At 45.2% G+C, this 14,969-nt stretch overlaps 1 protein-coding gene across 2 annotated transcripts in view; it reads right to left on the bottom strand.

Moving 5' to 3' along the window:
• Positions 1 to 2,484: 2,484 nt before the first annotated feature.
• STAT6 (signal transducer and activator of transcription 6) overlaps positions 2,485 to 14,969 on the bottom strand; it is a 2,965,055-nt gene continuing 2,952,570 nt past the window's right edge. For both annotated transcript variants that reach the window (XM_044083659.1, XM_044083658.1), the window contains exon 22: positions 2,485 to 4,628. In XM_044083659.1, the coding sequence (XP_043939594.1) occupies positions 4,523 to 4,628 (106 nt within the window). In that variant the 3' untranslated portion in view covers positions 2,485 to 4,522. The remainder of the gene's footprint in view (positions 4,629 to 14,969) is intronic.

Genomic DNA, 14,969 nt, shown 5'->3' on the forward strand with positions numbered 1-14,969 from the left:
CTGTGTTAGCCTGTAATTCAGAGAAGTAGATGCCACACAGGACAGGTCCCAGGATTGAACCCTGTGGTACTCCACTTGTCACTGGTTTGAAGTCAGATTTGGAGTCTGCAACTTTTACAGTGTGGGTTCTGTCAGTGAACCAATTGGCAACTCATCTTGTGACATAGGGATTTATACCTAGTTTAGTGAGTTTAGCTATAATTCCAGAATGGGGGATGGTGTCGAAAGCCTTGGAGAGGTCAAGATAGGCTGTGTGAACCATCTTATCCTCGTGTACAGCTTTGGTGACTGCCTCAAAGAAGTCGATCAGGTTCAGGAGGCATGATCTTCCTTTCACAAACCCAAACTGGGTGGAGTCCAGAATTTGGAGGTTACCAATGTCTTTGTTTATGAGTTTCATGATGATACATTCCATGGCCTTACAGACCAGGCTCGGCAGTCTAATAGGACGATAGTTCCCAGGATCAGTGGTGGCTCCCTCTTTGTGGAGTGGGATAACTATTGCTGTCCGCCATTCAGTGGGCACAAAGCCTGATGTGAGACTATGATTGAACATGGTGCTTAGGTGGTGAACCAGTTAGTTCTGAAGTTCGTGTAAAACGTACCCTGGAATGCTGTGTTTTTGGCTTTAGAGATTGCAGCTTTTACCTACGTAGTTGTGATTACAGGGACTCTGCATTCTTCCTGTATAGATATGGGACCTTTAGGGGGTGAGAGAGGGGTAAAGTTACCACTGAACCTATCTGCCAGGACGTTGGCAATATCAGTTGATTCTGTAATTTTCATGTCATTGTGCTGTAACTCAGAGCAGATCTGGGTGTTGCCATTGAGATTCTTGACATAGCTATAGAATGCTTTGTGGTTGTCCCTAGAATCAGTGGTGATTTTGTTTTTGTAGCTAGCTTTGAAGGATCTTATAAGGGATCTCAGCTTCTTACTGAGGATGAACAGGGAACTCCTCCACTCTGGATTGTACTCTCTTTTGCAACAGTTTCTTCCTTCTGTTGTAGAGTTTGTTTATGGCAGATTGGATTCCTTTTTTTGGAGGATAGCATCTTGGTTCTGTTTGGGATAGCGCAATCCATGCACTTGTGTAAGTGATTATAGAGTGTATCTGTGTAGGATTCAGCAGTCGTAACTGTATTGTCCATCTGCATGGGTGTTATGAAGTTCGCCACTTCTGTCTTAAGCATGGAGTTGGCTTTGGAGAAATTTTTTAGCATGATTTCCTTAATGGGGGTGGGGGCGGGATGTGGATATCTAGGGTGATTAGCCTATGGTCAGATCAGACCAACGAGGAGTTGACTTCAGGTGTTGGTAATGACTAGGTCTAGGATATTGTTGTCCCTGGTGGGGATGTGGATAAGTTGATCCAGGGCATTGGAATTTATGAATTCCAGAAAGCGGTGAGCGAAGGAGTTGGTACATGAGTAGTTTTCCCAGTTAATAGTGAGGTAGTTGAAATCGCCATATGGTGTAGTGGGGAACACCACTTCCTGGCTACATAGGTGATGTGACAATAGTGGTACTGCCAGCCATGCCAGGAGAAATAGGGCAGCAGATTTTTAACATATGTCAGCACAGCTAGCTGGAATTTTGTAAGTAATTATATGTCATTTGTATATTAAACTTCTTTGTACAGAGGTTTGTGCTGAAAATGTATTTGTGAAGTTTGCTTGTGTTAAAATGTATCAACAGAGCACCCTGCTGGAAGGGAAACAGATGTACATGCATTATTATAACTGTTTAAATGTTTGCATTGTAACAACATATACTGGAAGTGAAGAGGTTAATCTTCAATCACCTGACTTTGCAAAATATTCTTGAAATTAAATTACTTTATGGGTTAAGCCATTGTTATTTCACAGTTTTAAAGGAGCTAGAGATGCAATGTTTATGCTAGAGAATAGGCTGTTGCTCCTGTAGGAAGAGTGAAATCGTTTTATGACTTTCAGCAGCTGCACCACATCTGAGCAAAGGTCTGTCTCTGTGTATTGTAGCACATAGGTGATAAACCCTGGTAGCTTCTGCTGACCAGATGTATGTGATGTCATTCTGTACAGAAATAATGTTTTAATATTAGAGAAGACTGAAGTCTCAGGAGGATTCTGTATTCTGTCTTGGATCTGACAAGGACCACTCATCCATCTTGCCTTGCTCTACTCATTAAGTAGGGACAGTAATTATTTCAGTCATTCAGGAATCGATAGTGAAACTAGCTAAATACTGTTTTTCTATAACTGTGTGAAACTTTCGATTGGTGTTATTTTTAATATTCCCTGTGACTAAAACTCTGGTGTTTACTGTGAATAGATGCTTAGTATTTTCTTGTTATTTTTATTATTTTTTTATTAAATATGTAAACTTTTCATTGTGGCCTGTCCTTTTAAGAAAATATTTAAGCTCTGAGAGTATTTGCATATATTTATTTGGTGACAGCTCTGGCCACCCCTGAAGCCTTGCTGTTTGGTTAACATTACATTTGTATTAATATTAACTTCACTCAGTATAACTGAGTACCCTTTTAAGAGCCTTACAGTAAATGACTGGTGGCAGTGGAATTACCTTATAGTCTGGGCAAAGTTGGCAGAACGAGCGTGTCTGTGTATGTGAAAATTGAATCTCAAAGAGTGTGTGTGTCAGCTACTTGGGGCAGGGACACGAAGCACTGGTTTCACAGAGAAGGTGCTGGAGAACTTGGCCTAGATACTCAGCTGAGAACCTAACCCTAGAACTGTACCAGTGGAGAGTCTTATTGGGAATCTGAAGGGAGACAGATAAGAGAAATCTAGACCATGGGCTGAATGTGTTCCCTGTGTACTATTAAGTGAAATTGTACTTGATACATAGAGGTCTGCATCTGGAAATACTGTGTGTATCCATTTGTATTCCAAGTGAATATTCCTCTCCAGTGTCAGTGGTGAGGATTCAGGCTCCTTAATTACTGTCCCTGAGTGGGGATGTCACAGGTAAATTTGCTACTTTTCATTTAGTATCTGCAGCATATCAACTGAAAGTTAGTCCTCTACAGCTGCTCAGAAAAAGAAGTAGGCTGGTGTGGCAGCTAGTATGGAGTTTAAGGTTCCATTTTTCCAGATCTAATACAGTGGTCGCTCTGGGAACATATGAAGCAAGACATACTGAACTGTTAAGTGTTTTTTTAACATATTATAATGTGCCATGTAAAACCTGAACTTGAAGAAGGTAATATTGCCATAGCCTTGAATCCTAGTCATATATCAGCTTGTCTTATTTAGAGAAGGCTAGAAACATATTATTGGGAGTAAAAATGAGGCATTGTTTGTATAACAGAGTTACTGTTTCCATGGCTACAGTCAGTCAACAATCAGAAAGACAAGTGTGTGTGTCTATTTAGAAACACAAACACACACACATGTATACATATATATGAGTAGAAGTGCCACTACTGAAAGCTATACCTCCAGAACAAAACTGTTAATGAATAAACAAAAATAAAGCAATCATTATCACTCTAATTCAAACTGAATGATAACTGTTATAGTCATCCTCTTCTTTTTTCTTGTTTTTAAATTATCTAAATGTAGAACTTTGGTACTGTTCCCACATGTTTAATAACAATCTGGCATCATAAGACATGTCCCAGGATACCAGCAAACACTCTTGACAGATAATAATTAGTGGACACTGCTGGTGTAAAATCATTCTAAGTCACAGAGTTACAGTTATTAGGCTACTTGAATAAAAGTGACATCAGCTCCAGTCTCCAGTGGCCAACATGCAAAAAAAAAAAAAAAAAAAAACTTGCATGGCCACAGTCTGCAGCCTCCTCCATGTCAGCAGAAGTGTGCATCGCCCATCTTGAAATTTGTTGATAACATATAGTTGTAAAATGTTTTGTTATTAAAGTTCTGGTACACAATGTACGTGTTAATTTCCTGTCCAGTTGGTCGTGTTATTTTTAAGCATGACACAAGGCTGACATAAATCTTCTGTTCATAGGTCTTTTTACTGAGGTCATAGTTCATCTTAAATGGTCTAAGCCACATCACAGAATAGCATACTGTGTAATTGTTAGGTGCTTCAGCAAAATCTGAAGATGTTTAGCCCAAATCCGGCCAATAGTAACTGGAAAATAAACAGTAATTTTATATACATTATAAACAGGGATTTCCCCTTCCCAACACCATTATACATTTGAAGTGTCAGTTTCAGCTCAGTTAAATCTGTTGTTTCTGAAGTCTAAATCCACTTCAGGGAATTTTAGTGGACATAAAAACAGGTGAATCGATTTTATGTCATCTGGCAGACAGTGGACCAAGGAATTCATGATATTTATTTACATTACATCACCATCCATGTGATGAAGGAAAGTAAGACAACAGAAGAAAACATGTTCTGTTTTTTTTTTTGCTTTGTTTTGTTTTTTTTGTTCATGAAAACTTATTGTGATTCCTTGAGGTTCTGTTTTGTTTGTGAGCTTATCCATCTTCAGTTGCATGTCCATTTTATTTTTCACAGGCACTTAGTGAGACTAGTGTAGTCACTCTTGCATGGCCAGGAAATCTTCAACAATGTCTGTGTGCTGAGGACCAGGAAGTGGACTTTCCTGTGCAATGAGATTCAAAATTTCTTGGTCTGTTGGATACCTGAAAATACACAAACACATTTTAATAAAAGAGAATGCAGCTACTGATTGGATCAAAGAGGATAATGTTATTTATTAAGATACGTTAGCCTGATGGTTTAGGCGTTAAGACTGCTAAACTATGGAACAGAGTTTTATTCTTTAACTTCTGCTCTTGTGCTTTATGATGCCAAGCAAATCATGCAACCTTAAGACAGCCCTACTTCATCCTTCAAGAAAAGACCACAGTCTCACAGGTTTTTCTGGTTAATAGAAGTGAATACAGTTTCTGTTTTGGCACTACCTATCAGCTAAATGGAAGATTTACATCCCATAATTAGCTGCTTTAAATACATCCATGAAGGGGACTAGAGAATATTGAGAGTCAGTACTTACTTAAGTGCCTAGAGGATAAGGAAGTTGCAGGCCAAGGAAATACTTATGGACTGATACAGTGAACTGGATCTCAGCTACATTAATGAAAGAGGATGAAAGAAGACAATAAGTTTGGACTTCTGAGATGGCTGCAGATTGAGTATCTAGCTCTCCCAATAAAAACTCAGCAGAGAAGGCGAGTAGACTTGTGTTTCTGGGTAAATTTCAGTAATTTGTCTAGTAATTGTACTGCCTGGATGCCAGGAAGAAAGAAATGCAGAAGGCTTGGAAAAAATCAGTTACAAAAAGTGAGGAAGAAACACTGACCGGGGAAAGTTATGCAGCTGGTCATCAAAAAGTAATGCAATCTCCAGACATGAACTCCAGTAACCAACAGGAAGATACAACACAACTGCACACAGACCTGGTTAAAATAAATGAAACACTGATGGAGTATATCAACACAAACAACAAAAGGCTGGAAAAAATGGAAGAAGCTTTAAACAGATATTCAGATGAGGTGATAAAGGTGCAAAACATAGAGGTCGAAATTAAGAACAGGATGGGTAAATATGAGATTGCTCAGGAAGAGATGTTTCAAAAATTAATAGAATTAGAGGACAGAGCACATAGGGAAAACGTGAGATTTTCAGCTATACCAGAGAAGCTGGAAGGAACAGACTGCATTAATTTTATAAAAACACAAATAAGCAACTGGACTGGTATTCCACAACAGGAGCTGTTAGTTGAAAGGGCACATTGTGTGTATGCAACAAACCTGGCTATGAGAACGCAACCTAGACCTTTAAATGCAATCCTACCAGCAGAAGGAGTTGATTCTGACAAAACTGTCACAGAAGGACAAAGTACTAAACATGGGAGACAGCAGAGTGTTTGTGGAGAATGATTACTCATGTATACCAGGCAGAACAGGAGCAAATTTATTCCACAATTTAGGAAGTGTTGAGATGCAGGTGAGATATTCAAACTGCTGTACCCAGCAGTCTTCGAGGTATTCTTCCCTGGAGGGACAAATAATTTTTGATGAAGTACATGCTAAGGAGGAAATACAAATGTTTATCCAACAAAAAGTAAGCTATGAAACAGAAGGATATTCTGCTTCTTGTTCTTCTGGAAATAAAGATCACAGAGAGACTATAGCAGTGAAACCTTGTCCAATGTCTCAACAAAAAATGTTGGAGAGAAGGAAGGGAGCACAATAGTTGACTAGAAGAATAGAGAGAACATTGGAAATGAAGCAGAGACAGGATTTGGGAGCTGTAGATGAACAGGAATAAAACCAGTAACATGATGTGGATTTACAGTGCAGTAATTATATTTGTGAACTACGACAGAAGAAAATCTGTAAATATTGGAGTTTTTTAGAATTTGTTGGACTCGTGGAGGACTCTAAAGCATATGCCCTACTTCATGTCATTAATGTTCTGAAAAGTGCTTTGGGGAGGGGAAGAGGATGAAGAAAGTTAACTGTAAGTAAAGTTTTTTTCTTAAATAGTACTATTTTGTGATGTGTTATTTTCTTTACATGCTATAAAGTAAAGTTTTCTCAGTTATTTTTAAGTGTAATAGGAATTGTAAACAGGTGCTGCTGTTTTTTTTCTCCCTTCTTCTCTCTTTCTTCTTGTTCACTTTTAAGAAATGTAAGTACTACAATGTAAAAGAAAAAAGCCTGGTTAAAAAAGCATGATGAGAGATAAATTAATGTGCTTTTTCTCATTCTTGCATATTGGAATGGCTGGATTAAGGACCTCAGATTGATTTGGTAATGAGTTTTAAGAGAGAGCAACTAAATGAAAAGAATATTGAATATTATGAGTTTTTTTCTAGCAAATACATGTTTGCTTAGTAGCAGTTCTGTAGCTGGTCTTCATGTTTCCATGGGAATAGTCTGATAAAGAGAAACTGGGTGCCTGGTTCTCATGTCTCCATGGATACAATCTGATAAAGAAAAATTGGCTACAGTCTGGTGGAGAGTGATTAGCTGAGGAAAAAAAAAAACATATAAACTGGCTAGGACATAATGTTCTCTGAAGGCATTTGGGGGTTTTCCAACCTGCGAGAGCTACAAAGCTAAGACAAAACCAATTAGCACATAGTAGAAGCACAGGTACACTATGCATTTTAGCAACTGTCTTTTAGGTTACCTCAAGTCTGCAAGTCTGGCTGTCAGTTTGGGACTTTTGTTCCTATTAGGAGGGTAAAACTTCAATATTTGAAGATGTATATAGATGTTATGTAGTCCTGTCTCACCGTAATTCTTGCTGGATGGGTTCGGAGCCGATATTCGGCTCTGACTCGGCCTATACTAAAGCTCGAGAGCTTTTTACTGGCTCAAGGCTAGCCCCTATTCCATGGTGCCTCACGGCAATTCCCCAGATCTCGTTTGCCGCAAAAGCTTCAAGGTTGTGTCTTACTGGCTCGTTGGCTAAGCAGAACGATTTTTTACTTATTTAGTCTTTTTCTACCACCTTTTTCTGTCATATATACATATAGTTTCTTCTGTACTGTGCTTTTGTTTTTTGAAAGTTTCAACCCCTATTCCCACCTTAGGACTGTACGGCCCATTTAAATTAGAGGGCCGTAGTGCCCATTTAAGTTAGAGGGCCTTTCCTCCCTGTGTGTGTGTGACTGTTATAAAAAAAAAAAAAAACTTCTTCTTCCTTATACTTTTATTTTTCAGTCTTTAACTATGTCTAAAGATAAAAATCATAAGGATCATTGCTTCAAAAAATGCGACAGGTGTGTGCAGAAACTGTCTCTTACAGACAGCCACACCAGTTGTGTATATTGTCTGGGCGAAGCCCATTTACAGGAACCCTGCATCTTCTGTCACGCTTTTAGTACAAGAGTGTTAAATGAAAGGAAGAGAAAGCTTATTGACAGGGGTCTCATGACCAGTTCCTTCCAGGAACAGCTGGAACTTGGTCAGGCAGCTCAAAAATCTTCAAAGAGAAAATCATCGGCCCCGACTTTGGAGCTGACCAAAAAGTCTAAAGCGTCAAAACCAAGGCGTTCCAGTTCCGAGACTGCTTCATCTTCGGTGCAGTCTGTTCCATCGGTTCCGAGACAGTCTTCGGTACCGAACGTTTTGCCTGACATCGAGAATGTATCTCCTATTTTGGATAGGAGGAGGTCTCCTTCAGTTTCCACCAGATCCTCCTGGACCCTATCAGATGAGGACATTGAGAGGGTGAAGAGGTTGCTTTTGGTTCCAACTCTGGCTAGAAAATTGACCCCTCCAGACCCAAAGGTCTCGGAGCCATCCCCCGTACCGATCACTGTTCCTCCTCAGACTGCTTCGCACTCTGAGCCTATTACGTCAGGTTCCTCTGTCTTCGACCCTTCAGCTCCGGGGATTCAACCTGTTTCCTCAGAGCCAATTACTCTATCCCCGATGACTCAGTCTGGAGCCGAGGGTTCTGGGAGCCGACGCTCTTGTGTTGACTCCGAGAGGGACAGTCACCCTGGGTTCTCTTCAGAACTGACCCTCCCCCTCGGAGCCTCGGCTCGACTGAGCTTGACCTCCCACGTCTGCTTCGGAGCCATTCCCTCTTTCTAGGAGTCGACCATCCACCCCTCGGAGCGGAGGTCTTCTTCGGAGTGGGAGGAAAGGCTTTCAAAGCTATAGAGAAGGCTTTATCCTCTGCCAAAGCCATTACTTTGGAACCTGTGTCCCACCAGCAGCAGGCAGCAACCTCTTCCCCCCTGCCTCCTCCACAGTGTAGGGAACCAGAGGCCCAAGTAGCCCCCATTGGAGGCGCCCTCTTTTCCGAGACCACCCCAGATTATCTCGCTGGAGAGCTCCCTCGGAAGAGGTTATGTAAGAGGAAACATGTAGACTCCCCTAAGTCTGTCACATCAGACACTGATTTAGAGGAATTAGAAAGGTCCCCTAGATCTCTGAGGATGTCTCCTTCTCTGACATTTTAGAAATCCTTAGACAGAGGAGTAATTGGAAGACGTCTAACCATACTGAGGATGAATCAGTGTATCTTGAGGCCTTTGGCTCCCGACCTTCCACCTCTTGGGTGACACCACCTTATGACCAACTTTTGGGGGTCATTTTGCAGAAAGCATGGACCTCTCCAGATTCAGTGGAAGCCGTCTTGAGGAGGCCAAACAAATTTATGACAGCACCTGAGGACAAGTCTTTTTTAGCAAAAGAATTCCAGTTGCTGATATGGTGGTTGCAGCGGCCACCAAGAAGGAATTTTCTGAGATGTCTTCTAATATCCATCCTCCTAACAAGGAGTCCAGGACAGTGGATAGGTACGGGAAGCATACGTTTTCTTCAGCGGCATTTACATTAAGATCGTTGAATTACCTGACTCATTTCACTAGTCTGCAGAGGAATCTCCTGAAAGAGTTAGTAGATACCCTCCAGGGTTCAGTAGCTCCGGGTTCCATGGCCAAGGTTTCCACGCAGCTCTCCACCCTTACTTCCATAGTTAACTCCTCCATGAGGCTGATCTCATATGGAGCAGATGGAGCGAGCAGGGCAGCCACAGCAGGAATAGCCCTCAGGAGATATTCGTGGATGCAGCTTTGTAATTTTACAGAATCCTTCCAGTCTTCCTTCAGTAATGTTCCCTTTGGAGGTTCATCTCTTTTTGGACGTCAAGTGAAAGAGACTTTGACTAGGTGCGAGCAGGAAGGAAAAACCTTATCTGCCATTGGAGTCTGTTTCTCTCTCCCATCCAGACCCTATCCCAAGGGTAATACAGGGAAAATGTGGTTCCGCAAATCCTAAAAAGGTTTTCCTCAGGCACAAGGTCAACCCTCCCCCAGGGGCAGAGGGGGAGGATATAATGGAAGACGCCACCCTTGCGGCAGAGGAGGTCTGCAACATCAGGGAGACAGAGAAGCTTTCTCTGATCGTCCCTTCCATCGACCCTGAGGGGTTGCCCGACTGTCCATCTCTGGAGGCAGTCTGGGGTCGTATATACCTGTACCCAAGCGCCTGGCTAACTATAACTCAAGATCGTTGGGTACACACAGTAATATCCAGAGGTTACCTGATTCCCTTTATTTCTGAACCCCCAACAAATCGGTCTCTTCCAGACGTACCACCCATTCAACTAGACTGTGCAACATCAGAGGTCATCTCATTGCTACAAACAAGAGTCATCCAAGAAGTCCTCGCAGAGCAAGTAGGATCCGGAACTTACTCTTGATTCTTTTTAGTTCCAAAAAAGACAGGGGACTGGAGATAAATTCTAGATCTCAGCAGGCTCAACAAGCAAGTAAGAAAATCAAAGTTCCGAATGGTCACTCTGCAGTCGATATTGCATTTTATAGGGAAAGACAACTGGATGTGCTCAATCAATCTCCAGGATGCGTACTACCACATCAAAATAGACAGGCAGTCCCGGAGACACTTTCACTTCCAGCTGGGAGCCAACCATTTTCAGTTCAGAACACTGCCCTTTGGCCTCACTACAGCCCCCAAAGTGTTTACCAAATGCATGGCAGTGGTAATGGCTCACCTGAGATGTCAAGGATTCCAGGTGTTTCCGTACCTAGACGACTGGCTCCTCACAGCTACCACCAAGCATCAACTCATAAGAACCAGTGATGAAACTCTGTCCTTGTGTGCCAGCATAGGCATCACTGTCAACTTGCAAAAGTCAGTCTTACCACCCTCGCAGCATATTGTATAACTAGGCTTTGAAATAGACACAACCACCATGGCAGTAAAGCTAACACAGGAAAGAGTGGAATCTCTTCGCAGTCAGATCAGATCCTTATTAAACAAACAAAGAGTCCAGGCCAGAGTAGTTCTTCAAGTCCTAGGGACTATGGCCTCCACCATCTTATTAGTTCCTCTTGCTCATCTACATATGAGGATTCTCCAATGGATGCTGTTTGCACAATGGTCGATGCAAGACCTTCCATTATCACACCAAATATTAATAACAAACGCATGCAAAAGGAATCAGACATGGTGGTTACACACGAAACAACTTGTCATAGGTCGTCCACTTGTTCCTCGCAAAGAGAAAGCAGTTTTGACTACGGACGCATCCCAGATAGGTGGGGAGGCTTTATCTGGGAAAGACAGTCCAAGGTACTTGGCAAAACCACGAGAACCACTTACACATCAATGTTCTGGAGATGAGAGCGATGCTATATCCATTGCAAGCACTTCACAGCTCCCTTTCACTGGAACGATTCAGTCAGACAACATGTCTGTTGTGTGGTACATAAACAAACAAGGGGGAACCAAGTTTTACCTGCTTTGCAGAGAGGCCTTAAGAGTTTGGAAATGGGGCGATGGATACTCAATGCTTCCTGATAGCAACTCATATCCCGGGGAATCCAATGTAATAACGGACAAACTCAGCCAAGCAATTCTGATGCCTCACGAGTCATCCCAGAATCCAATGGTTGCGAAAGAGATCTTTCAGAAATAGGGCCAGCCTTGCTGCGATCTATTTGCCACTCACCTGAACACCAAATGCAGTAGCTACTTTGCCCTCATTCCCCATCCGGGGATGTCACCCAGGGATGTTCTAGTTCACGATTGGCCCCCGGGACTTCTCTAATCCTTTCCTCCCTTTCCACTCATACCCAAAGTAATACAGAAAGCAAGACAGTTGAGGAGTTCCTTGATCCTCATTGCTCCTTACTGGCCTCGACAAGTTTGGTTTCCTTTCCTGTGGCCCTACCTTTTGGAGAAACCATGGAATCTGAAGTAGGATATTCATTTGTCTGCAACCTGTGGGTTATGGATCCGATATCGGATCCGAACCGGCATGGTTTTCCAGATATGGATCCAAGCTCTCAGCTCCTCCCCTCACCCATAATGCCCTGCTCTACCCTCATGACCTCAGATCTCGTTTGCCGCGCATGGTGACTGGATTGGTATCTATAGCTCTCAGCTAAGTGCCAGTTTTCTATCTGTTAATTCAGAGTTTTTTAAGTTTTTTGTGCATATTTGTGTGAAAGTTTAGGTATTCCTCTTTGATAGTTTACTTTAGAGTTAAATTAAGTATTTTTTTCCCTCCCCTCGCTGTTGGCGTAGTGTGTGTGTGTTGGGCCTGTGTGTGTATTTGTTTTAGTTACTTTAGTTAGTAGCTTTATAGATTGGGATGGCTGATCAGCCCAAATCTATATTTTCTAAATGCTCCGAGTGTGGCCATAAGCTCTCCCCGGCTGATGGCCACACTCGGTGTGTTAGGTGCCTGGGGGTTGAACACCTCACATCTGGATGCTCCATTTGTGCAGGGTTCAACCCCAGGGCACTGAAGAAGCGGAGGTCCAAGCTTGTCTTGGCGGGCCTTTTACCGCCGGACTCGGCTCCGACCTCCGCTCCTTCGGGAGTAACCGTGGCTTTGGTTCTTCCCTCCGTAGCACCCCCTCCTGCTCCTGGGACTCAACCTCCCGTTTCTGGAGAGGAGAGGGATGCTAGAAAAAAGGACCGGAGGGAGAAGCACCACAAGCGGCGGGCCGAGACCTCTGTTTCGGCCCCGCCAGCCAAGCGGGCTTCTCCCCCGGCTCTGTTGTCGGCTCGGTCTCCTCCTTCTCGGCTCCGGTCCCCAGTGTGCTTTTCACCGGGTCCTGAGGAGGAGGAGACCCGATCTCCGTCGAGGCTATCGAGGAGGCACTCCAGGCCTACCTCGGTAGCCTCGTCGAGATCTACATATAGCCTTCCAGATGCTGATCTGGACCGGATGATGAGAAGATTCATCCAGGCCCAGATGCAGATGGGAGTGCTCTTGCCTCCCCCCCCTCTGGGGGGGAGCTCAACACCCTTTTTCAAACCTATTGCTCCTTCTCCGACCCGCTATCCGGGTTCGGAGCAGTTGGAGCCGAGCAGCTTCGGAGCCGGGGGTGGGTCGGCGCCGATAGTACTTGGTACTTCGGATCCGACCCTGCCCTCGAGTGCGTCGGATCCGACCTCGGAGCCTGGATCCGAGCCTCGGATCCGGGGGGATCAGTGCTCCTTCGGCGCCGTCTGTGTCGGAGCGCACTGTCCCTTCGGATCCGAGCGCTTCGGCGCCGGCTCCGATCCACTCTTCGGATCGAGGGGAGCCGATTGTCGGATCCTTTGGTCGAGGTCGGCTCCCCTTCCGCTTTTCATGTAGTGGAGAGGCCTCTGTTGAGGGTCTCCGGACCCGGCACTTGTTCCGGCTCCGTCCCGCGCTCCCTCTGCACTGGGCCAGGCTTCCACCATCCGGCCCCTGGGACAGCCCGCTTCTGTGCCCCAAGTTGCTCCAATGGAACAAGTTGCTGCATGTGAGGACTCCTCTGACAGCCCCCCAGAGGATGTCCCTCGCAAGCATACGTGCAAAAGGAGGCACATTGACACCCCCGAGTCTCTCACAGAAGACACGGACTTGGAGGAAGGGGAAGGCTCCCCACGGTCACCCCCCGAGGATGTCTCATTTGGAGACATCATGGAAATGCTCCGTATAAGGGGTGGTCTGCCCCCAAGTCTTCCTCGGACGAGTCCGTGTTCTTGGAGGCATTTGAAGCGGGCCCGTCTACCTCTTGGGTGTCCCCTCCTGCCGACCCCCTGGTGGACCTTATTACCACCAGGGCGTGGAAGGAACCGGACACCGTGGAGCCAATTCCTAAGAGGCCAGATAGGATCCTTAGCCCACCGTCCGACCGTGCCCATTGGAGTAAGGGGCCTCCGGTAGATGCCATGTTGACGGCGGCGGCCACCAAGAGGGAACTGGCTCAGGAGAGTCCCTCAGTCCACCCCCCGAGCAAGGAGTCTCGGATGATGGACCGCTTGGGGAAGCGGATGTTTAGTTCAGCGACCTTCTCGGTAAGGGCTGAACTACTTGGCACATGTCATTAGGATGCAGCGAGATCTTATTAAAGAGTACGCTGCATCTCCCCCAGAGTCCATTTCGGAGGAGGACAGGGTTCTGCACTCCACCCGTATGGCCACTCTTAGGTCAGTAACTAATACCTCTATGCGGCTACTCTCCCATGCAACGGAAGGCGCCGCTAGAGCTGCGGGGACAGGACTAGTCACTAGACGTCAGGCCTGGCTCCGTCACTGCGATTTTTCTGAGCCCTTCAAAGCGTCATTTGCGAACGCCCCCTTTGATGGTTCTGCTCTTTTTGGCAAAACCGTTCGCGAGACGTTGACCCAGAGCGAGAAGGACGGGAAGACGCTGTCTGCCGTCGGAATCCGCTTCTCTGCACCCCAGAGGCCCTACTCTAGGAACCAAAAGGGTCAGAAGAAGATGTGGTTCGAAGTCGCAGCAGTCCCAGCCTGCTCCGGACAACCAGTCCTTCCGTGGCAGAGGAGGACAGGGAGGACGCCGCCCTAGAGGCAGAGGGGCTCCCAGAAACTTCGGGTCCAGGGAACCTTTCTCTGAACGGCCCGCGCAGCAACCCTGAGGGGTTGCCCGACTGCTCCACTCTGGAGGCAGTCGGGGGACGTTTTTCGGGGCACCTAGCGGCATGGGAGTCCATAACATCGGACCGCTGGGTTCTCCAAATCATATCCAGAGGATATCGCATCCCTTTCCTTCACCTTCCAAAGTTGAAGTCCCTCCCAGACGTCCCACCCGGTCAACGGGAGGCCGCTTTGGCAGAAATTGGCCATCTGCTAAAGAAAAGAGCCATCCAGCCCGTCCCCCCAGACCAGATCGGATCAGGGTTCTACTTCAGATTCTTTTTAGTGCCAAAGAAGACGGGGGAACTAAGACCAATCCTAGACCTCTCTCTCTTGAATCTGGCAGTCCCCAAAGAAAAATTCGAATGGTCACTCTACAATCTATTCTCCCCCTTCTGGGAGAAAATCACTGGATGTGCTCGATAGACCTCAAGGACGCGTACTACCACATCCTGATGGACAGGCGCTCCAGGAGGTTTCTCCGCTTCCGGCTGGGAGCCAGTCACTACCAGTTCCGGGTCCTTCCCTTTGGTCTCACCACAGCCCCCAGGGTGTTCACCAAAGTATTAGCAGTGGTAGCGGCCCACCTGAGGCTTCAGGGGGTGCAGG

This window comes from Protopterus annectens, chromosome 9.part0 (genome assembly GCF_019279795.1).
Source record: "Protopterus annectens isolate FY-2018-M chromosome 9.part0, PAN1.0, whole genome shotgun sequence".
In the NCBI taxonomy this organism is placed as follows: domain Eukaryota; kingdom Metazoa; phylum Chordata; order Ceratodontiformes; family Protopteridae; genus Protopterus; species Protopterus annectens.